Source organism: Anolis sagrei, chromosome 1 (genome assembly GCF_037176765.1).
Source record: "Anolis sagrei isolate rAnoSag1 chromosome 1, rAnoSag1.mat, whole genome shotgun sequence".
Classification (NCBI taxonomy): Eukaryota; Metazoa; Chordata; class Lepidosauria; order Squamata; family Dactyloidae; genus Anolis; species Anolis sagrei.
Window position 1 is genome coordinate 177,145,154 of NC_090021.1, and position 23,144 is coordinate 177,168,297.

The 23,144-nt window shown below is 42.0% G+C and overlaps 1 protein-coding gene across 1 annotated transcript in view; it reads right to left on the reverse strand.

The window, feature by feature from the left end:
• LOC137096089 (uncharacterized) overlaps positions 1–21,336 on the reverse strand; it is a 34,120-nt gene extending 12,784 nt beyond the window's left edge. The window contains exons 1-6 of the mRNA XM_067464047.1: positions 21,190–21,336; positions 15,604–15,856; positions 13,274–13,470; positions 8,910–8,998; positions 6,550–6,622; positions 2,626–2,742 (exon numbers count right to left, since the gene is read on the reverse strand). Of these exons, the coding sequence (XP_067320148.1) occupies positions 2,626–2,742; positions 6,550–6,622; positions 8,910–8,998; positions 13,274–13,470; positions 15,604–15,856; positions 21,190–21,336 (876 nt within the window). The remainder of the gene's footprint in view (positions 1–2,625; positions 2,743–6,549; positions 6,623–8,909; positions 8,999–13,273; positions 13,471–15,603; positions 15,857–21,189) is intronic.
• Between the last annotated feature and the right edge of the window lie 1,808 nt (positions 21,337–23,144).

Sequence of the window (23,144 nt, forward strand, 5' to 3'; positions counted from 1 at the left end):
GCCTCTTGCCTGTACTGTAGATTATTATCTACATGCTGTAAAGATTTGTTAAACAAAGGGATTGTGCAACTAATTGGTAGAATTATGTTTCTACCAATTGCTTGCTGTTCAAGTCTCAAAGTGATTTTGCATTTCATTAACAGTGTTAGTTCATGCTGTGGTATGATTGGCGCATTTAAGCAAAATAAATATGACACAACATAGGTAAAGGTAACTGGAAATCTTACAAGCAAACTCTTATACAATGATGTTTTATGCATGCTTATGTACAAACATATTAATAAATTAAAATGCTTTTAAAAAAAATGGTTTCCACTTATTTTTGTACTTTTTTCTTATTTTTGTATTTATTTTTTTTCTGTTCTACAGATGCATTTATATTTCCACCAAATGCTGTCGAAGGACTCTTATTGCATGCAGTTTGGGCTCAGTTTCTATGCACTTCGAAAATGAAGTCCCATGGAGGCCATCGTATGCATCTCATATCCAATAGCCCTAACATATAATCCCATGACAAAAGCGCAATTCCAGTGAGACTCCGTGGGACACCATTTCCACAAAGCATGAAAATGGAGCCAAGAATGCATTTTCAGGCGCCAGGTGCCATTCGTATCCAAACAGCAAAAATGGGAGAAAGACAGGGAAAGGACATAGGCTGACTGACCATCCCAAAAGATGGACCTCAATGGTAGAGAATGAAGAAAGACGGTTCCCTCAATTTTTCCTCACTTTCTCCGACTTTCCCTCAACTTCCTCCACTTTTCCCCACTTCGGAATTTTTCATCCGGCCTGATGGTAAACAAAACAAATGGGGTGATAAGGGAAGGGATAAGGAGCTGAAACTCAAGCTGTGCTGTCACGCGCTGGGCCTGTGAAAAGGTCTGTAGGCAGGACGTGTTCTGTATGCCCAACGGAACGCCGAGGGTGCTTCGGATTAGAGGCCCTATAGATTTCCCTAAACAAAGTCTTTAGAAACTTGGAAAGTTTAACAAAGTTCTTTATTAGTGCTTAGGTCTTCAATAAATCAAACAAATACTTCAAGGCTTTGAATCAACTGGTGGCTTTCTTAATCTTGTCCACAAGGGACAGGCAACTATCTTCATGAACTGTTTCTTCACTATCAGGGAAATCCTTGACCTCTACCTGGGCAATCTGTATTAGGCTCTGTTGGCGTGGGCCCCTACACCCGGTCCAAATTGCGTTATGGCCGCCATGAGTGGTCCTTACTGAACAGAGTCCTTTTGTAGATTTCCAAGAGGAAAGAAGGTCTTCAATTCCCAGCGAAGACTGGCTGTATAGCTGTGGGACTGGATCCCTCCAGCAAAAGCTGTAAAAGACGAAGCTTTCTACAGGTGGAAGTGATTCACATCCTGTACGAAAGGCTTCTCTGTGTGAACTGGAGGTCTCCTTTTCCCCTCCTTAACCCAGAAAAAGGGGAGGAACTAAAGAGCATAATGATAATTGATGGGTCATTGGCCCTATTATTGCAAACCAAGGGAAGCCACCTTATTGCAAAATGCATGGAACCTTGGAATACATGCAAACACTCAAAGCAAGAAAAGGAAGTTGGAGCTTCTGGTACAGCCGTACCAGAACACAAGCCATGGAGCCTAGAACTCATGGCATGTGGAGTGGGAAAAGGTTGCAGGCATTTTGAACAGGCTTCAGTCAGTCCAGTGATCATTCCAACTGACGACTGAGTCCTCTCAAGCTTTAGTGTCCATTCTAGGTTTTTGTTACCTTTTCAGGTGTTTTCCAGGGTACTGGTCATATTTAGAAATAAAGTTCAGCCCCTTGGAGAACCCCATTAAGACTTTGGTTAAAGGGCTTCTGAGAAGAGAAATCTAACAAGGGAGCTGCAAAATTCTAAAATATAAATAACTGCTTTCTTTTGTCAATTAATTAGAAGCAGGCAAAACAACAAGAAACCAATGCAATAAAATTAAATAGCAATCTCTCTCCCCCCCCCCCCAAAAAAAAAATCTAATATAGTAAGAATAACAATATCAGAAGAGAAAATGATGCCACCCCTGTCACAATCATATATTCCGGTTACAAAGGAAAGTAAAAAAGAAACCCAGAGGGCAAAAATCAAATCCCTATCTCTGACAAGGGTGCTTAGAAGGACAAAACTAACCATCGAAAATTCACGCATACATACACACAAAATTTTGAAAACCTAAGTACTAATCAAAGCTAAGGCTTCATAAAATCAATGGGCATGCTTTTTGTAGACTGTTCTCCTACTGCCTCTCTCCTTCTGCTCTTCTGCCTGCCTAGGAAAGAAATGTCATTCCAGGTTTTCCAAAATTGCAATAAAAAAACTCAGTCACATTTAGCAAATTTGGACTTTAGAGAAATGTTCCACATGTTCACCAGTACTTTTTCACTGACCAACTTCTTTCTTAGGTCTAAGCCTCCCAGTGTTTTCAAAATGTGTGTTGAATCTAATTTGCAGTCGTCAAATGCGAAGAAATGCAAATCATGCCTCTAGTCAATTTTAAAAATGATAATGCTGTAGCAGTTTTTATGTCTAGTGTATTGATGTGACCAGCTCTCTACCTGATCTAGACCAAAGGAACAAAAGGAACAAAAAAAGGAAAGGGATTGGTATATTATACTGACCGTAGGTTTTATGTTAGGTACCCATCCGGGCTCTTTTCTCATGTCGGGGTAAAAGGCCAGCCTCATGCGTTGGGCAATGTCTCTATCCGGACGCCTCAAATATGGTCTTATCAGGTACTGCAAGAAAAATATCATTTAATACAACATGAAGATGGGAGTTGTTTTAGTGTGACAACAAATGTGCCTCAATAAAATAATAATAATCATCATCATTATCATCATCATCATGCATCACACAGTCCTAGACGCTTGGAAGTATTTGACTTGTGATTTTGTGATAAGAAATCCAGCATATAGATCTCATTTACTGTGACATACTGTGGTATCATCATCATCATCATCATCATCATCATCATCACAGACAGACTACAAACAGAGGCACAACTCAGTGGCTGAAATGATTCATTGGAACTTATGTCACAAGTACCACCTGCCAATAGTAAATAGGGATTATAAACCTGCAAAGTTAGTGGCAAATGAACACGCAAAAATACTGCGGGACTTTCGAATCCAAACTGACAAAGTTTTTGAACACAATACACTAGACATCACGATTGTGGAAAAGAAAAAAAGTTTGGATTACTGATGTCTCCATACCAGGTGACAGTCAAATTGACAAAAAACAATAGGAAAAATCAACCATTATCAAGACCTTAAAATTGTATTGCAAAGGCTTTGGCAGAAACCAGCACAGGTGGTCCCAGTGGTAATCGGCACATTGAACATTGACAAAAATCACAATCTGTCAACAGCAAAAAGCCACCTTACTTGGATCTGCGTGCATCATTCAAAAGTATATCACACAGTCCTAAACACTTGGGACGTATTCGACTTGTAATTTTGTGATATGAAATCCAACATATATATCTCGTTTGCTGTGTCATACTGTGTTTTTGTGTCAGAAAATAATAATAATAATAATAATAATAATAATAATAATATTAAAATAATAATAATAATAATAATAATAATAATAATAATAATAATAATCTTCATGTATACCCCTCCACCATCTTCCCAAAGGGACCCAAGTGGATTCCACTTTTGATGACTAGTGATGGAAAGTGACACTGGCATCTCCAAACAAAGAACTTTTTTCCTATGGTTCTTCAATTATTATTCAAAAGACCTTGCAATTTTGACAATACTCTATAAAATGTTTCTCAGACAAATCATGAGTGACAGAGTGTCCTTTTAATAGAACAAAACAAACATGATTATGAAAGCAAGTTGTGAAATGTTTCAGCTCTGGAAACAATAGGCAACACAAAGAGATAGCATGTTGGTATTCCAGAAATATAGCATCATGGTTTAAACAAATTGAGAAAACAAGGTGTGTAAGGAAGTTACCAGGAACCAGATGAATCTGTCATTTTAAAAAAATACACAATATATATATAAAAGTTTTGAAAATCTGGGTCAACAGAGGACCATACTGAATGTTACTTTCAATATATAACTTGTATATAAATCTGTGCAGTTTTCCCTATGCAAAAGTAGGTTTACTCATCCAGATGTGCAAACAATTCACTGTTTTCAACCAGAAGCATATATTTCTAATTGCAAAAAAGGCACATTTTTTGCTGAATATCCTCCCCTGTATCATCAGTCTTCTTGCACTTCAGAAATGGCTTCTGGGGGACTTGAGCCCTTTCAAAATAGTATGGGGTACGATAGTTGGCTTCAGTAAATAGGAGACTGATTAGCAAAAAATGTGAGCAGAAAGACATTCAATTCACATGAAGATATCGATGTGTTAAATTGCCATAAACAAATAGATGCAATGATTCTGCTACTCTTTGTCATTTCTATTAGCTACTGGTATAAGACTTATCACAGGAAAAATCATTGCCCTTTATCCTAAAGCTCAGAGAAAAATTTTCAACCCATATGCAATCAAACCAGTAGCAGCTGTGCACAAGAGCATACTTTGGAGAGAATAAGTTGATAGGAGGATCTTAGGGAAAACACCACAAAATCAGTCCAAAGAGAACTATGTGTACAAGGCAGATCATTGCGGTGGTGATAACTGAAAATTGGATGGGACGAGGAGCAGAATGGAGTGCACTGGAAGAGAAAATATGGCTTTCTGGTTGGATAACTGAACAAGAGGATTTGACTGTGTGTTTTTGCCAGTATTTGTTAAATTAGTTAAATTAGTTTCCCAGCTCTCAACTTGTGCTATATGTTTCATTTCTTTCCAGACTAACGCATGTGTGTATTGTGCAAGACTATGCAAAGCAAACAATCTTACATATTTTCAAAAAATTCACACACCAAATGTCTTATGGGAAAAAAAACTAGCAGACCCTCCTCCTTTTCTTTACAGTCTCGTTGGTAAATCTTTAAATTTAATTTCTTTCCTGATTAGTATACTCAAGAGGAAATGTCATTTTCACTTTTTCTCCAGATTTACTTTTCTTTAAGCATCCTTTCCATTCCAAGTTTGAAGCAATTTATATGTGTGATCAATTCTTTTACATTGAACAGAAATTATATTCTTTCCCCTCCTTCACCAATCTCACATAAAAATTAGGAAGTGGAAATACTAATTCAGTATTAGAGTGCTGTGAGTGTACAGTGATATGAACGAAGACTTTGAGGCTCTGGGTCTGGGTGGAAGACGGTGTGTTTTTCGGTTTTCCCGCATAGTCAAGTTTTTAAAATCTTATATTGTTTCCACTCTGAATATGAAGATTTTTAAAGATTCGGGTACATTCATATTTAAAACAACCAGATTAATTGTTTACCGTTATTTCCAACACACATACATTCCAAAATACAACAAAATGTGAGCACCAAAGCCTAAATACCATGAAGGAACCAGATCCATCTGAACTTGGAAGTGAAGCAAAGCTATTGTTATTTATTTATTATTTACTTCATTTGTATACCGCTCTCTCTCAGCCCGTAGGCGACTCAGAGCGGTTTACAACCAAATCAGTATACAAAGTGCAGAACATTAGCATTTAAAACAGTAAACATGGCAACTACATCAATATAACAATACATCAGTACATCAATATAACATCAATACATCCATATAACTAATCCATCACGTCTCATCAGTAAAGTCATAATCCGATCTCCTTGTCCATTATTCCATGTTCCAATAATTAATCAATTAATTGCACTGCTTAATTAAATACCTGTTCAAAGAGCCAGGTCTTCACTCTTCTCCTGAATGCCAGTAGGGAGGGGGCCGATCTAATGTCTGCGGGAAGGGCGTCCCACAGCCGAGGGGCCACCACTGAGAAGGCCCTGTCTCTCGTCCCCGCCAGCCGTGCTTGTGAGGCTGGTGGGATCGAGAGCAGGGCCTCCCCAGACTATCTTAGTGTCCTAACTGGTTCATAGGGGGTGATGCGTTTGGACAGATAGGTCAGGCCAGAACCGTTTAGGGCTTTAAAGGCTAAAGCCAGCACTTTGAATTGTGCCCGGTAGCAGATTGGCAGCCAGTGGAGCTGGCGCAACAGAGGAGCTAACCCTCATTAATATTTGGACAAAAGACCAACCATGAACACCAGGTATTTCATGCTATGATTCAGTGGGAGGAACAGGCAAAACCACCTCAGAGTATGCTTTGTCTAAGAAAACCCTATGAATCAAGTTGCCAGGTGCCTTGAAGGCATATATACATCCATGCAGCAGTAGCAGCAAAAGCCCGCAGATGATTCTGCAAAAACTGTCAACCCAGAAATCATTTTGGGATATCAGTTACAAGAGGATCTGTCAGTTGTATATTCTGTTATTGCAAGGCCATTTATATCCTGTGTTATGCCTTTCGTGTTATGCAATCCAGGACATCGCTTTATAACATTGGAAATGTTCTGTGCTAATTGTCACTTTTAGTTTGGGGAATGCCACTGACACACATCAATGCAAGACACAAAGCAAACAAGAGAAGAATATTGAAAAGACACTTACCAGGAATTCCTCATCTTCTGCCTTAGTTCTTCCAAATTTCTTGAGCTTCTCCTCAATATTAAAGTTTGGATCACTACAAAAGAACAAAAGAAGATACTATAACACCACAGAAATCCTCCATCTGCTTCCTGATAAAACTGTCAATAGCCCTGTGGTTTTAACTGTGGAAAACCCAGAAAATTGGACAAAAAGTTGATTGGATAGTATCATTTATTAGTAACCTGTTGATGACAAAGCACTTTGATCCAATTTGTGTAGCTTTCTCAAGACTGATAGGGTAGTTATATCTAGTGGTACTTTTGAGGTGACAATTGCTGAAGCTTAATGCAGTACAAACCCTGGGGAAATAATTGTTTTAAAAGTACCTTCTGTTTCTAAGGAATTGTGACCCAACGTACTACAAAGAACTGGATGGTTTCTCATTTGTTTTGAAAGAACACTGAGCCTAGTGGTATCTTCTGAGGTTAGGATTTTTTTCCCACTACACAATTGTAGTGCTATGATTTAATTTTCCCTGCCATGGATCCATCCAATGGAAATCTGAGCATTTTAGTTTGGTGAGATGCTATATCTCTTTGACAGAGAGCGCTAAGCATCGTACCCTCAACTGCAGATCCTGGGGTTCCACAGAATATTATCATGGCAGTAAAAGTAGGAATTTAGTGCTATCATTGTTAGGCTTGGTTGATCCAAAAAATGGGTTCAAAACCCGTTTCGGATATAGTGGTTCGATTCAGAATTGAATTCCGAATTTTTCCTTAAAAATTTTCGGAACTTTCCAAAATTTTTGAAATGTCTGAATCGCTTAGTTAAAGTTGATTTCCCACCTTTAGGAAGAATATTTTGACTATATGGGATCTGTAGTGTCTTTTCTGGCAACGCAAGGCAAACAAAGGAAACAAACAGCAGAGAGGCCTTGGTGGTTTTGGAAGTTGATTTCAAACCTTTCAGAAGAATAGTTTGTGTTCAAAGAGTGGCTTGAATTGATGGGATATCTAGTTCTATTGAGGCAATGTACAACACAGAGGCCAGGCCAAAGAGACCTGCCACAATGCTGGTGCTTTGTTTCCTCCGTGCTGTTCCTTCCTTCCACCCACACCACGCCACACCACGCAGGGTAACGCATCTCCTTTCACATTTCCAATGGACCTAGCGACTGTTCCTATAGAAAATGCACCTCTTCCAAGCAGGCAGCCATCAGCCCAGCTTCCCAGTTTTTCGAGCCAGTCCCTGGGGTCGTAGAGGTCTCCCCACCACCTCCGCTCTTGGGACGCTTCGGAGCCATTGCCAAAGGGAGAGGCACCTGACAAGCAGCCCCTACACCCAAACCTCAAGCTGAGGCATCGCCTTGCCAACCAAGGCCAGCCTGCCCTCCTCCCCATGTGCGAACTGACCCACCGGCTCCCGCGCTCTTTAGTGATGTATCTCCATGCCAACCATGGGGCAGTTCTCTCCCTCTGCTTCTCTCTCTCGCCCCCTCATGTGTGCCACCAGGTGAGTCTTATCTGCCAGCCGAGAAAGTACGGGCGAGGGCAATGTGCTGGCGTCTCCTTCCTTCCTTCTCTCCCTCTTGCGGACTTTATTTTAGGTCTCACGGCCCACCTGTGGGCTGGGGCCCACGGGTTTTGTACCACTGGACTACACTGACCATATAATGCAATTCAAAGGGCATTGTAGATGTTAACACAGATATTCACATGCTGCCACTGGAAGGAAGCATGGTCCCTGCTGGAGAGGAGAACATGTGTGTGTGTGTGTGTATTTTCAGTGCTTCTTATTAAAATAGTCCTGCTGTTAAGAATTGTGGGATCTGAAGTTCAAAACATCTGGTGGAGAACAGTTTGAGAAACTCTGCTCTACTACACTGATGATATTCAATGAATGGTCTTGCTTTTTAAGATATGTGTAGCAAAATTAAGAAGGCTGCGAACCCTGCTGTGAAAAGGAGCAACCACGTGTTCATTATGATTTGTTTTGTGTTTTCCTCTTGATGTTACCCTTAAAAAAACAGTGAGGTGGGTCAGTCTGAAACACAGTCACTATGCAAGGTTCACCTAGTGTGTTTCTTGAGCCAGCAGGGATTATTAGGACTCCCAAGTACTCCAACCACTACACCACACTCGGACATGTCTCAAGAAATAAAAGAAACATAATCAAACTATGGTACTGTTCACGCTATTCTAAAATATTGGGTGTGCAGAAACCTCCTGTATTGATGAAGGGAATGCAATTCTTGTTAAAATTATTTATGATTTGCTGCTCATCTAGAAAAAAAGGGGGAAGTCATAGAAGGGAACACATCCTCTATAACTGCAACAACACATACACATCCAAGGGTTAAGAAAAGTGTATAAACTTACAGAGACAGTAGCTGTAGGAATCTGTAGTCATGCTTGAATGTAAAATATTCTACATCTGGCAGTCCGGTATCATCACTTTTGCGAGCCATCTGTAACAAAATATAGGGAAATATGTCAGCCCTGCATCAGCATCCCTTGTTCTTTTCACTATTTTTTATTTAAAAAAAAAAAAACCTATACGCTTATATAGGACCAAGCAGAGCTGCCCAGGGAATGAGAAGATAAGGCTGAGGCAATGGGCTCTCACAAAGCAAGCACCCTTCAGACCAGTTTCCAACCATAATATCACATACAGTCAATAAAACATCATAATTCATATTACAATAAAACATTAAAACAGCAATTACATTCAATTATCATTGCATCCTTTGGCCCACTTTGCACATTTATCACCAGAGATCCTCCCCAAAACTTGTAACAAAAATGTAGTTAAACAAAATATAAAAATCCAGCCAACTTTAATACATGGATTAAAGAATGCCGCACTTTTTTCAGCAGTCAGTGAACTGGCAAAAGCCAGCCCGAATAAAAGAGCCTTTCCCTGCCACTGGAGTGGATTTCCATAGTCTGGGAGAGACCACTCAGAAGGGCCTTCCTCTTGTCCATGTGAAATGTGCCTGTGGAGATGCTGGGCCTGAGCAAACCTGAAAGTCTGCACAGATTCACGTAAGAAAATGAAGCAGTCAGTATCAGCTGTGAACCTAGAAGATGACTTTAGTTGTGTTGTTACATATTAGCCCAACGCGACCATGCCTGCTGTGATCAACAGGGATCTGTTTCCTTGTGAATCAGGAAGTACCTGAATGATATTTCCATTCCCTTTTGTGAGTGACATCCATTATGACATGCAGAAGCAGGGTCCTTGCCTCAATTCCCCTCTCACAGTAGAAAGTACCCTAAATAAGAACTGGATGACTTCCACAGTCCCTGTACAGTATCTAGATTGAGGGAAGACATGGTGTCCCTCTAGTTGGCTTTGGTCAGATTTCACCTAGAGTAGTGTGTCCAATTCTGGGCACCACAGTTCAAAAGTGATATTGATAAGCTGGAAGGTGTTCAAAGGAGGGCAACTCAAGTGATCAAAGATCTAGAGACCATGCCCTACGAGGAGCGTCTTAAAGAACTGGGCATATTTAGCCTGCAGAAAAGAGGTTGAGAGGAGACACGATAGGCATGTATAAAGATGTGAAAGGATGTCATAAGGAAGAGGGTGCAGGCTTATTTCCTGCTGCCCTGCAAACTAGGACTCAGAACAATGGGTTGAAATGACAGGGAAGGAGGTTCTACATGCTCACGGGGAAGAACTTCCTGACTATAAGAAGAGCTGTTCAGCAGGGGAACTCTCTGCCTCGGAGTGTAGTGGAAGCTCCTTCCTTGGAAACTTTTAACCAGAGGCTGGATATCCATTTTCTTAGGGGAACTTTCATTGTGTTTTGCCTGAATGGCAGGGGTTTGGATTTGATGGCCCATGTAGTCTCTTCCAACTCAATTATTCTACTATTCTATGACTCAGTTATTGCGTACTCCCCCCTCTCACCAACAACCCCACAATTTAGTGGCCAGTGGAGTGTAAGGAAAGGGAACTATGTCCTGGCAGCTAGATGCAAAACAACACCATCCTCAGGACCTCTAGAGGACCCCAGGGGTGCCGTTATCACCGCATACACAGCTATAGAGAAATAGCTGGAGATTTCATCACCACCAAGTTCTCTCCACCAACCACGAAATGGCCATGCCAGTGATGTGTGTACTTCTATAGGTAACAGATGAGTTTCAAATGGTGGTGGTGGTGTGGGGGGAGAGATTACACAAGGTAGGCAGCAAAATCCTCCCTCTTGTGGCTGGCATTGGTCACTCATAGAATGCCAGCCACTCGTCCCTTATATGAGCCTGCCCATATTAAATAATAATAATAATAATAATAATAATAACTTTATTTATATAACCACTCTGAGTCTCCCCGAGGGGTCTCAGAGCAGTTCCCAGGTAACATCACAAAACATGCGAAGTAAAACAACATAACCATAAGATTAACAAAACAATATAAGAATAGAAATTGTCGCCATAACAAACATACATTAAAAATAATCCTGCCTGTTCAAGGCAATTAAAAAATTTAAAATGCCGGGCCAAGATTTGTGCAAGCAACAATAATATGAGGTACTGGTCTGTGGCTGTTCATTCCGGGGCCGATTAGAGGAAGTGATCTGGGGAATTGGTAGGAAGAAGAAGGCCGTATTCAACAATGTGTAAGACTAAGTTAGAACTGGTCATTTTCAAAGTCTTGTTGAAACCACCAGGTCTTCAAGCTCTTACGAAAGGAGGGGAGGGATGGGGCCTGTCTTATTTCCCTTGAAAGGAAGTTCAAGATAGATCTTACACTTAAAAGGATGAAACTCTATATCTCCTATCCTCAGAATATTCGCTTTTCCTCAATGGGAAATACACTCCAACACTCGATACACTCGAAGGCAACCAATACACTCGATGGCAACCATCAACTGATATTTTTTTAACTGTCTTTCCGGTGTCATCAGTTTCCATGGCGCTCCAGCTGAGGTCACCATGTGTCATTGTTAAATGCTGTGATTTGCTGTAGTGAAGGGCCAACTGCTTAGGTAGCCCTTCACTCAAGAAGATGAATGAGTGTAAACCAATGTATTTGTTCATTCAGCATATTCAGAAAAACATTGGTACAGCCATGCTTTCAGAACTGACTGGCAGGCAGTGCCCCCACAAACCAGTACAGAAATGAACTATGAATGAATGATCTTGAGACGAGATGAGATGTTATGATGTTTATTGATTGTTATAATGTTATTCTTTTAACTAGATTTTAACTGTTTTTATCATGTTTAAGTATTGGATTTGCTTTGTTAACCGCTCTGAGTCGCCCTGAGGGCTGAGAAGAGTGGTATGCAAATATAGTAAATAAATAAATAATAAGTAAATGTGACTTTCTTTCTATCCCGCCCTATCTTCCTCAGGGGACTCAGGGCAGATTGCAACATACAGAGAAGTAAACATTCAATGCCATATAAAGATGCAAAACAACAGAAACAAAAAGATAAAAACCCAATTTACATTCACACAAGCAACTACAGCTCAGGATGGACCCATTTTTATTTACTGTGTCTAGACCAACACCACATGCACCGGGATTGTGGCTCAGCTGGCTGAGTGTCAGCTGTATTAAGATCACTCTGACCAAAAGGTCATGAGTTCGAGGCCAGCCCGGGCTGGAGTGGGTGTCCAGCCATTGTGTAGCCCATTGTCGACCTTTGCAACCCGAAAGACAGTTGCATCTGTCAAGTAGGAAAATAAGGTACCACCTTAAAGTGTGGGAGGCTGAATTTAACTAATTTATGAGGCCATAAAGAAAGAAGACTCCGGGGAATGTGGAATGCGGAAGAACTTCATCGGTGTCGTTGATGGACGATGAAAAGCAGCAGCTCCCCTGGCGGCCAGAAAAAAGTTAAATAGCCTTGGTGTATTTGTCTGTATTTGTTGTCTGTCAAACTGGCATTGAATGTTTGCCATATATGTGTTTACTGGAATCCGCCCTGAGTCCCCTGCGGGGTGAGAAGGGCGGAATATAAGAACTGTAAATAAATAAATAAATAAATAAATAATGTGTCAGAACCCAGATGCCTTCAAACACGCCAGACACAGTTCAAATGGTAAAACACAGCTTTATTGTTAACAAAAAGTCTTGAAAAGCACTTAACTGCAGTGCTGAAGTCTATTGGAGTAGTTTGACACCAAAATTGAGTCAATAGAGCAAACTAAAATATAATCCGGATTATAGTGTAGACTCTTGATCCAGATTAAACTAAAAATGAAGCAAACTGCTTAAAAATCAATATGTAGCAGAAATACAGTCACTGGAAAAGAAAATCGCAGTTTCAGAACAAAAGAATGTTTCAGTCCCAAAAATATAAACACATAAAGTCCAGAAAAGCCAGAGCGTGGTCAAACCGGTCCTGAGGTCAATCCGAAGGAATCAAAGCTGGAAAGCTGGAACAACAAGAACTTACGAGGCTGGAGCCCGGGACCCAAAGGTGACAGTTTGGCAAGGCAAAGAGTAAGGTCCCATTTGGACACTTTGCTTCCTGCAACTAGATGTGCCAACAGAACTCCCTTATATTTTAAAGCTCATTGTCAGAGCTTGATGAGCTCCCCACCCTTTCATCATCGCTATCGCCTGCTTCCAAGTCTGCAGCTGAATGCCCATCTCTCCACCTTTGCCAATTACTATCAGGGGTCAGATTCTGCCAAGAATCACCTGGCTGCCAGTCCCCCATGAACCCCTCGAACTCCTCGCTGGAAGTGGGCTGGTTGCAGATGTCTCTTATATTCTGTACCTGAGTCCAATCCAATTCCTCCCCTTCCATGTCACTTCCAGACCCCAAATCCCCCTCAAAGCCCAAAAAGTCCTCCTCAGAAGTGGGTTCCCTAAGTAACTCCCGAATACGCTTCCTCTGTGCTTCTCCTTCAGATTCTGGCTCACAAACAGTCCTTTTAACACCTCTAGATGCTTTCCCATTCCCCATGTCGTAATCTGAGAAGCCCATAAACGTATCACTGTCGCTTGGTGCCAGGAGGGTTTCTCTAACGCAGGGGTCCTCAAACGTTTTGAACCGGGGGCCAGTTCACTGTCCCTCAGACTGTTGGAGGGCCGGACTATAGTTTACACGGGAATATTGTGAAACATTTGTTTTATATATTGTGAAACATTTATTTCTAATTACAAATAAATGAAAATTTGGCTTCAAGCATGTCGTAGCATGGGTAACAGGTTTACTATAACAGCAGGAACCCATGAATATGTTTGCTGATCAGCCAATTGTCCAAACTTTTTGGCCAATAGTTTGTGGCAGCCACACAGTTTCTGGATGAGAACTACTACTTTCAAAGTAAGGGACGCACAATTAAACAGAAAATAACACTTTCAAACCAGGAACAGATTTCTGTTCTACAATTTAATATTACGTTTATTTATACACCACTTTTTGTCTCCACAAGGAGACTGTGGGCTCTTCCAGACGCCCTATATCTCAGGATCTGATCCCAGGTTTTCTGCTTTAAACTGGATTATATGAGTCTGCACTGCCAAATAATCTGGGATAAACAGAAAACCTAGGATCAGATCCTGGGATATAGGGCCTGTCTGAAAGGGCCCTTCCAAACAGCCATATAACCCAGAATATCAAGCAGATAATCCACAATATCTGCTTTGAACTGCATTATCAGAGTCCATGTAAGCCAGTTAAGTGTGGATTTTATACAGCTGTGTGGAAGGGGCCAAAACAGCTTACATTTCAATACAATTTTAAATCTACAAATATATGAAACGTTACAATAGAATTAAACATTATTACTATTCTTTAAAGCAGGCATGGGCCAGTTTGGCCCTCCTTGTGTTTTGGACTTCAGCTCCCACAATTCCTAACAGCCAGTAGTGGGAGCTGAAGTCCAAAACACAAGGAGGGCCCAAGCCGGCCCATGCCTGCTTTAAACATTCAATGGAAAGCTATCAAATCACATTCACAGCTGAATAGGGAAAAGAGACCCTGACATTTGGGAATTGCAGTTCTGAGGATTTAGAGTTCACCAGCCATCAAAGAGCATTCTGAGCTCCTCCAAAATGGATCTGAACCAAACTTGGCATACAGAACTCCCATGAACAACAGAACATACTGGAGGGGGGGAGAGAGAGACATTATTATTATTATTATTATTATTATTATTATTATTATTATTATTATTATTATTATTAAACTCAGTTGGAAGGGACCCCCAAAGGTCATTTAGTCCAGCCCCTTCTTTCTGCCAGGCAGGAAGATAGCATTAGTATATTATTATTATTATTATTATTAGACTCATACAATTGGAAGGGACCCCCAAAGGTCATCTAGTCCAGCCCCTTCCTTCTGCCAGGCAGGAAGTTAGAATGACTGCAGGAGCAATAACAACAACAACAACAACAACAGTCTCCTGAAGTAAACTGAAGGGCATTGGACTTGAGTTTTGGAGTTGTGGTTTACCTACATCCAGAGAGCACTGTGAACTCAAACAATGATGGGTCTTTACCCAATTTGGCACAAAATCCTGATATGCTGCAAATGGAATACTGGCCTTGGTGTGGCCCCTTGGCCCTGCTGCTGCGAGGATGAGGAGGCAGAGCTTAATCTGAATGGAGGGAGGGAGCGGCCAAGTGCCGAAGGAAAGAAGGAAGGAATGGAAAAGCCAGGAAAGGGGAAGGGAGGGGAGGGATCAAGGCCGAAAGAAGGAAGGATGGAAGGAGAGAAGGATATAAGGAAGGAAGGAAAGGGAAAAGAAAGGCAAAAGGAGGGAAGGAAGGAAGGATGAAAGGCAGGCAGGCAGGCAGGCAGGCAAGCAGATCGGGGCCTTCCTGCCCCCAGCCCCCAGCCCTCAGATGCTCCATCTCCGTCTCCCGTCCGGGGGCAACAGGAGCAGCAAGAGGAGAGTGGCTGGCTAGGAGCGTGGAGAAAAGAGACAGATGTACCTCCCGCTGCCTGCCAACCTTGCAGCCCCAGCCATGGTGCACCACGCCTCATACACCCTGGAGCTCGACAGGTGGAGATGGCGCATCCAGGGGCTGGATGGGGGGCAGGAAGGCCCTATCTGCTTGCCTGCCTTCTCGCTCCCTCCATTCAGACCCGGCACTCACCGTGCCCGCGCCTCCGCCTCCCTCTTCCTTCCCAGCCCCCGAGCGAGCGGGAGAGGAGCAGCAGCCAGGCTGCTATTGCTTCAGCCACCCCTGCCAGGGGCCGGATAAATGCCCCCGGCGGGCCGGATCCGGCCCCCGGGCCGTACTTTGGGGACCCCTGCTCTAAGGTGTTGACGCTGCCTTTCACTCTCTGACTCCCGAGGAGACCTTTCTCCACTGCTACTAGGAGTAGCAGCTCTGTCAGGACGCTGAACTACAACAACATGAAAAATCACCAGAAAATGGTTTGATCTTATTCTGTGGAAATATTATCATTTAAAGTAACTTGAGCAATTTAAGGGGTGTTTTGAGCTGGATTCAGCAGCTGCCAAATGGGTATAAGGGGACTCATGTAACTCCCATGACACATTTTTCTCACACCATTGTGATCAGCCAGGCATGAAATTTGTTGATAGTTGAATAAACATATTATTCTTGTGGGTTGTTGGAGATTTTTTCAGGCTATATGGCCATGTTCTAGAGGCATTCTCTCCTGATGTTTCACCTGCATCTTTGGCAAACATCCTCAGAGGTAGTGAGGATGCTTGCCATAGATGCAGGCGAAACGTCAGGAGAGAATGCCTCTAGAACATGGCCATATAGCCCGAAAAAACCTACAACAACCCAGTGATTCTGGCCATGAAAGCCTTCGACCAAACATATTATTCTTGTTATTGCTTTTCCACTGTGATGCATCAGCTCATTATAAAATAAACAAAGTCATACAAATAAATGTGATTTTTTCCCCTGTGTGTTGCACATCTAATCAATTCAGCTTTGAAATTTAATTCTTAAATGGTGCAGGAAATACAAGGGTTGGTCACGAAGTCTATCCCATGAGGGATTCTGTTCAAAGATGAATAGATTAGTATAGCCAAGATGTAGAATTATAATAGTTTTATAACACTTTAACTACCATGGATAAATGATGTAGAATCCTGGGATTTGTAGTTTGCTGTGGTACTAGAGCTCTACATAGCTAACAAACCAACAAATCGCAAGATTCTATAGCATTGAGGCATGGCTGTCAGTCATATCAAAATGCTATAATTCTGCAGTTTGGCTACTAAGTGCCTTCTCTTCAACATAGGCAATTTTAAACACTGGGTTGTTGTAGGTTTTTTGGGCTGTATGGCCGTGTTCTAGAAGCATTCTAGAAGCATTCGGAGGTTGTGAGGTCATAGACAGACCTCACAAGATCTGAGGATGCCTGCCATAGATGCAGCAAAATGTCAGGAGAAAATGCTTCCAGAACATGGCCATACAGCCCAAAAAACCTACAACAACCCAGTGATTCCAGCCATGAAAGCCTTCGACAGTACGTCAAACTAAAACAGTTAACAGCAGTGCACTTTCTGTTTTTGTTATACTTAGAATTGTATTTGATTCAAACATATGTCTTAAAAAACATGATCAGAAATATTTTTTTAATTCTCCATTGAGCTAAGAAGCTCTCCGGTTGTTTTTTATCATAATTTTCGACAACCTAAATTTAGGTATTAGTTCCAACTCACATTGGCTCATAAAATCAAGGGCATTTACATAGGTGTTGACACTGTTGTTTATGTCTTCATATCATTTTCGAGTTTTGTTGACCCTACAGTAAACACATCAGAGGGAACAACCTTGGAAAGAGTTGTTTTGAGGGGGTCTACCATGACCTTCCTTTGAGACAGGCTCTCTATCCCAGGATATGTTCCCAGGTTTTCTGCTTCAAAGTGGATTATGTGAGTCTGCATTGCCAGATAATCTGAGATAAACAGAAAACCCGGGATCAGATCCTGGGATAGAGGACCTGTCTGGAAAGACCCTGAGACAGTATTTATTTATTTATTATTTATTTTGGTTACTTCTCATCCCGGAGGGGACTCAGCGCAGCTTACAAAGGCACAATTCGATGCCGGCATCAACATAATAATAGAATAAAACAATACAGCAGCTATTCAACAATTAACACTCAGTTTCTGCATTACAACAATAAACCCAATAAAACCAGTTTCATCTAATTAACGCTCAGCGTTCGCCATCTCATAGTCCAAATTCCAATTCCACTTTGTCAGTCCTGTCCATCCAGTCGTCTGATTGTCCTTATCTAGAGATGCGTTTGGACAGGTACGCTGGACTTGCCAAGGGCCACTCAGTGTGTTTCCATGGCTGAGTGGGAAGTCATACCCCATTGTCCTGGGTTGTAATCCAATGCTAAAACCACGACACCACACTGACTCTCAAAAGTGTTGACTTACCATTCAGCGATTGGCTGAAGATGTCTGCTCTACAAGATGACATCATAATATTAATTATAGCAATGCAAACAAAAGTAAATCTCACCCTCTTTAAACACAGGGATTTCTTTCCATTCCCATTTTTATTTTGTATGAAGTTGTATGTGCCACTTTTTTGTTTTGTTTTTCTTTTCTTTTGTGCTTTAGGCAGGCATGTGTACTAGCGCATAAGCAAACATAATTGTTTTTAACAAAGTAGTGAGTTAATCCCATTGTAAATTGCAAAGAACAATAATTAAAAACAAGCACAGGCTTTCTTTTTCCAAAAAAATAAAATAAAATTAAGGACCGAGCCACTCAGTAAGCAAAACATGCCTTTAATTTCTGTTCTCAAACAGCTTCACTTGAATCCCTTTGAAAGGGAGAATACAGACAAGGCAGTTGGATGGGTCCTCGGACTCTGTCCTGTGTAGCTCTTGGATCTTCACACTTGGCTCTCAGGGTTTCTGCAGTTAGGTTACTCACTGGAGGAATGAGAAAGCAGCAGCAGCAGCAAGGCCAGTTCACTTACAACAGCCCCATTCTCCCCTGCCCTTTGAACCGAATGAAGGGGGCTTGCCAAGCGAAATGTGTAAAACTCCCAGGTCCATGAAGCCTTTTATTGAAAACTTTTCAACAAGGACAACCCAGTTTTTTGACGACTTGGGTGCTTTACCCACAAACATCAGCAGGAGTGAATCCAGTAATGGGAGCGAGGAGAGACATATCACCAAATTAGTATAGTTTTAATCTAGAGCAGGGGTCCCTAAACTTTTTAACTGAGGTTCATGGTCCCTCAGGCTATTGGGGGGCAGGAGGGGGGGGGGCAGACAATAGTTCGAAAAAAACCCAATGAATGAATTCCTAACCACATTGCACATATCTTATTTGTAGAAAGAACAATATAATATTTAAAATGAAGTACAATGTTAACCAACATAAACTTCCCAGTATTTCAATGGGAAGTGTGGGCCTGTTTTTGGCTAATGAGTTAGTCAAGTTAATTAGGATTGTTGTTGTGTGCCTTCAAGTCATGTGAGACTTGGGGTGATCCAAAGTCTAAAGTTTAGGGGCCGGTGCTGGGTAAATTACCTTGGAGGGCCACATCCATCATGCGGACCTTAGTTTGGGGATCTCTGTTCTAGGGGAGGATCTGGCAAGCCATTTCTGCGTATTCCTAGACTTAATTTCTTTTTTTAAAAAAAATCTGCAAGTCAATGTGTGATTTAAAGGCACACACACATCACAAATTATTTCAGATCTTGAATTTTAGTGATACCACCTCCTTGTAAGAGACTGGGGAATTTCAGAGACATGGTCTGAGCAGAGTATGATTCTCTGACAACAAAGGACAGAAAAAGAGAAGAGCCAAAGCTCTAACTAATTCAGGATTCTCTTCGCATAATAATTAACCGGTAGACAAGAGAAAAGATCAGTCCTGCATGTCAAGGAACTACTGATAACCCATTATCCACACATTTGTTCCACCTTCTTTTACAGCTAGTGCACATCTTTACATCTTGTGACAAACTGCATTAACTCTAGAGTGTAGGTGCATCCTAGCTAAAAATATTGAATGGTCTTCAAAGGCAACCCATGTAGAACTTGTTACAGTAATCCAAATGGGATGTAATTAGGGCATTTGTGGTTGTGGCCAGATCAGGCATTTCAAGGGATGGGCGCAGCTTGTGCACAACCCTAAGTGTCCAGAGGCACTTCAAGCCACTAAGAAATCTAGGCTGCAAGGTTCACAGCTGAATTCAAGCACCTCTTCACACTTGGTGCCCGAATTGCTGAGCATCGTCATGAATCACGATGACCCCAGCAATTCCCATCCAGGGGGCATGGGGACCTGTCGGCCTGCACCATCCCGCCTTCTCTTCTACCTCAACACACTTTGAGAGCCACTTTAAGCCAGCCAAACCCATCTTTCCTCATGGAAAGACAGGAAGCCTCCCATCGTGTGACACTGAAAAATTGGGGTGGTGGCAGGAGGTCCTCCCCCCCCTTTTCGCCATGGAGCCACCTTGGAAGTATTTTTACTGTGTAAGATGGGATCTGGTGGACTTTGTGGCAAAAGTGGGAAAAAACCCTGTCCCTACTGCCAAAAATAAGCCTGTGCAAATAGGAACCAACAGCTTACTCAAACTGAAACCTGCAACAAGAGTATAACCCCATCCAAAGGTTGAATCCCTATTTCCTGATTTACTTTTTAACTGACTAAAAATCTCCACTTTGTTTAGTTTTGATTGCAGTTTTTGCCATCATTCACTCCATTGTTGACAGTAAACACGGTTTAGCATCAAACAGCTTCTTTGGAGTTAGGTGGAAAGGAGAAATAGATGGGAGTACAATCAGTATGCTAGTAGTGGCATTGAACCCCAAACTCTGAACAACCTCTCTCTGTGGTTTCATGCAAATGTTGTTGAATAGAATAGAGGTTGAAACAGGCCTTGGAGATCAATACGTTTACAGGGATCACCACAATTACTGCCTGCTGGACCCATCCGGGAAGGAACACAGATACTGTAAACAGTACCTCTAAGTTCCATCTCTGTGAGGTGGCCAAAAAGGACACTATGACCACTGGTACTAAAAGATATCAAGAGGGCCAGCAGAACCACACACACATCCCATCCTGTTCCCAGCACAAGTCATCCAACAAGGCAACCCAAGCTGCAATGGCAATATTTTGAAATTGACAGACACTGCAAAAATCTGAAAAGTTTAAATTTTCACATGCATTCCAGTTCATGTAAGGTTCGGAAAGTGCAACTTTCTCTAAAGAGACTGTCCCAAACCCAAGAAATCTGTCCTTCCTGAGCCTGCGTTACAGAAAAAACATTTTTTTGACTGACCAAAAAATCTTAAGAGGTGTCTTGGGTAGGAAACAACCAAGGTCAAGCATCCAAGGTCTAAACATTGTTTTATTTCCATGAAAGCAAATAAAATAGAAACCTAATGTTGGAAAGAATCCCAAGGGCCACCAAGTCCAAACTCCTGCCAACACAACAACCCACTGCAAAAGTTCCCCTGAGAAGTGGCCACCTGACTTCTGCTTAAAAGTCTCCACTGAAGATGCTGAGCTTGTCTATTTCACTGCCATATAGCAAATAGTTTTATCATTAGGATCTTTTAACCAATCTGTTTTTAATGATTACATTATTTTAACTACTTAGCTTGACTGGATATTTTTCTTATAATATTTATTTTTGTTATAATATTTATATCTGGCAGTGGTCTTGAGTTAGCTTCAGCAAGCTGGTGACATTGAACCAAAACCCACCTCATCATATGTTCGGTCGCAAATCTCAGAAGCACTCTGGGTCACCACCGGGCACCAGGAAGCCGGGCACAGGGGGAAGTGTGGCACGTGTGTGGAGCATGAGGCTTCCTCCATTGAAGGAATTGCAAGGCGGGAAGCCTCCTTCATTGCTAGGCAGTGGCAGTGGCATGCTGGTTCCACCCTTCTTCACCCACAGAGCAGACACAATGCCACGTGATCAGAGTCGGCCAGCTCCATGGGCGACAGGGGCTAGATCGGCCCCATATGATGAGATGGTATGATTTCACATAGGTATCAAGTAGCATGGAGGTGGTGGAGAGACATTAATTTTGGTACAAATAATCAATTCCAGCATACAAATACAAATAACAATTTATGCTGCCTTCCCTGTCAGCAAGCCATGTGAAGGAGGGCAAAAGAAACTAGGCAGTGAAGGAGGACAATAAAGGACCCGGCTGGCCCCGCCAAGCATTTACTGCCCTTCCTTATCCCCAACCTTGCATGAAGTGTATCTGGGTTGCTGGTTTTTTGCACCTTAATCTGCCTGCAGACTTTTTCTTGCAATAGGATGGGTCCTCTGTATCCACAGATTCAATGACCCACAGCTTGAAAACCTATAAATCTCAAATCTTGGCATTGCCATTGTATATAATGGACATTATGTTACTACACCCTTGTAGATCACAGGATTTGAGGATCCACTCCAGCATATAGTGAGACCCACTCTATTTGACTGAAGGGGTTTGATTATGTCAGTGGTTCTCAACCTTTCTAATGCAGCAACTCCTTAATCCAGTTCTTCATGTTGTGGTGACCCCCAACCATAAAATTATAATTTTGCTACTGTTAGGAATTGTAATGTAAATATCTGATATGACGTATTTTTATTAACTGGATCAAATTTGGCACAAATACCCGATATGCCCAAATCTGAATAGTGGTGGGGTTGTGGGTGGTGGTGGTGGTGTAATTTTCTCATTTGGGAGTTGAAGTTGCTGGGATTTATAGTTCACCTACAATCAAGGAGCATTCTGAACTCCACCAATGATGGAATTGGGCCAAACTTGGTACTCAGAACTCCCATGACCAACAGAAAATACAGGAAGGCATAGGTGGGTATTGACCTTGAGTTTTGGAGTTGTAGTTCACCTACATCCAGAGAGCACTGTGGACTCAGACAATGATGGATCTGGACCAAATTTGGTACGGAAACTCAATATGCCCAAATGTGAACATTGATGGAGTTTGGGGACAATAGACCTTGGCATTTGGGAGTTGTAGTTGCTGGGATTTAGAGTTCACCTACAATCAAAGAGCATTCTGAAACCTACCAATGATAAAATTGGGCCAAACTTCCCACACCGAACCCCAATGACCAACAGAAAATGCTGTGTTTTCTGGTGGTCTTTGGCGACCCCTCTGGAACCCCATCACAACCCCTCCAGGTCCTGACCCCCAGGTTGAGAAACACTGGATTATGTACTTGGAAGAGGTGTGTCCTAATTGTTACTGCTGTGGTACAAGTGATCCTCCATATCCATTAATTTAACCATCCAATATTCAAAATAAAATATGGGTCACATAAAAATATCTTGGGCCAAAAGGTCTTGCAAGCTGCCAATTAAGAAGCCCTGGTCTAATGTCTCAAAACCAGCAGAGAGTCTTGTGTAAAACAGGACAGGTTCTAGCTCTTCAACCCACTTCCACAGGCTTAGGCTGAACTGCAGCAGTGCTTCCCCAAAGCCATTTCATGAGGACCAGACTGTGAAGTGGATTGGAGAAACATGTGGAAACATGTCCCTCCTAGGCAGGCACAGAACCATTACATCACCTACGGAGGCCCCCAGCTATCCCCCAAGATCTTAGGAGATGATGGTGGAATCCTTTTGTGCCTGCCTACAGGGCCCAAGCCAGGTGTTTCTTTGGCCACCCCTCCGCTCTACCAGTCACAGAAT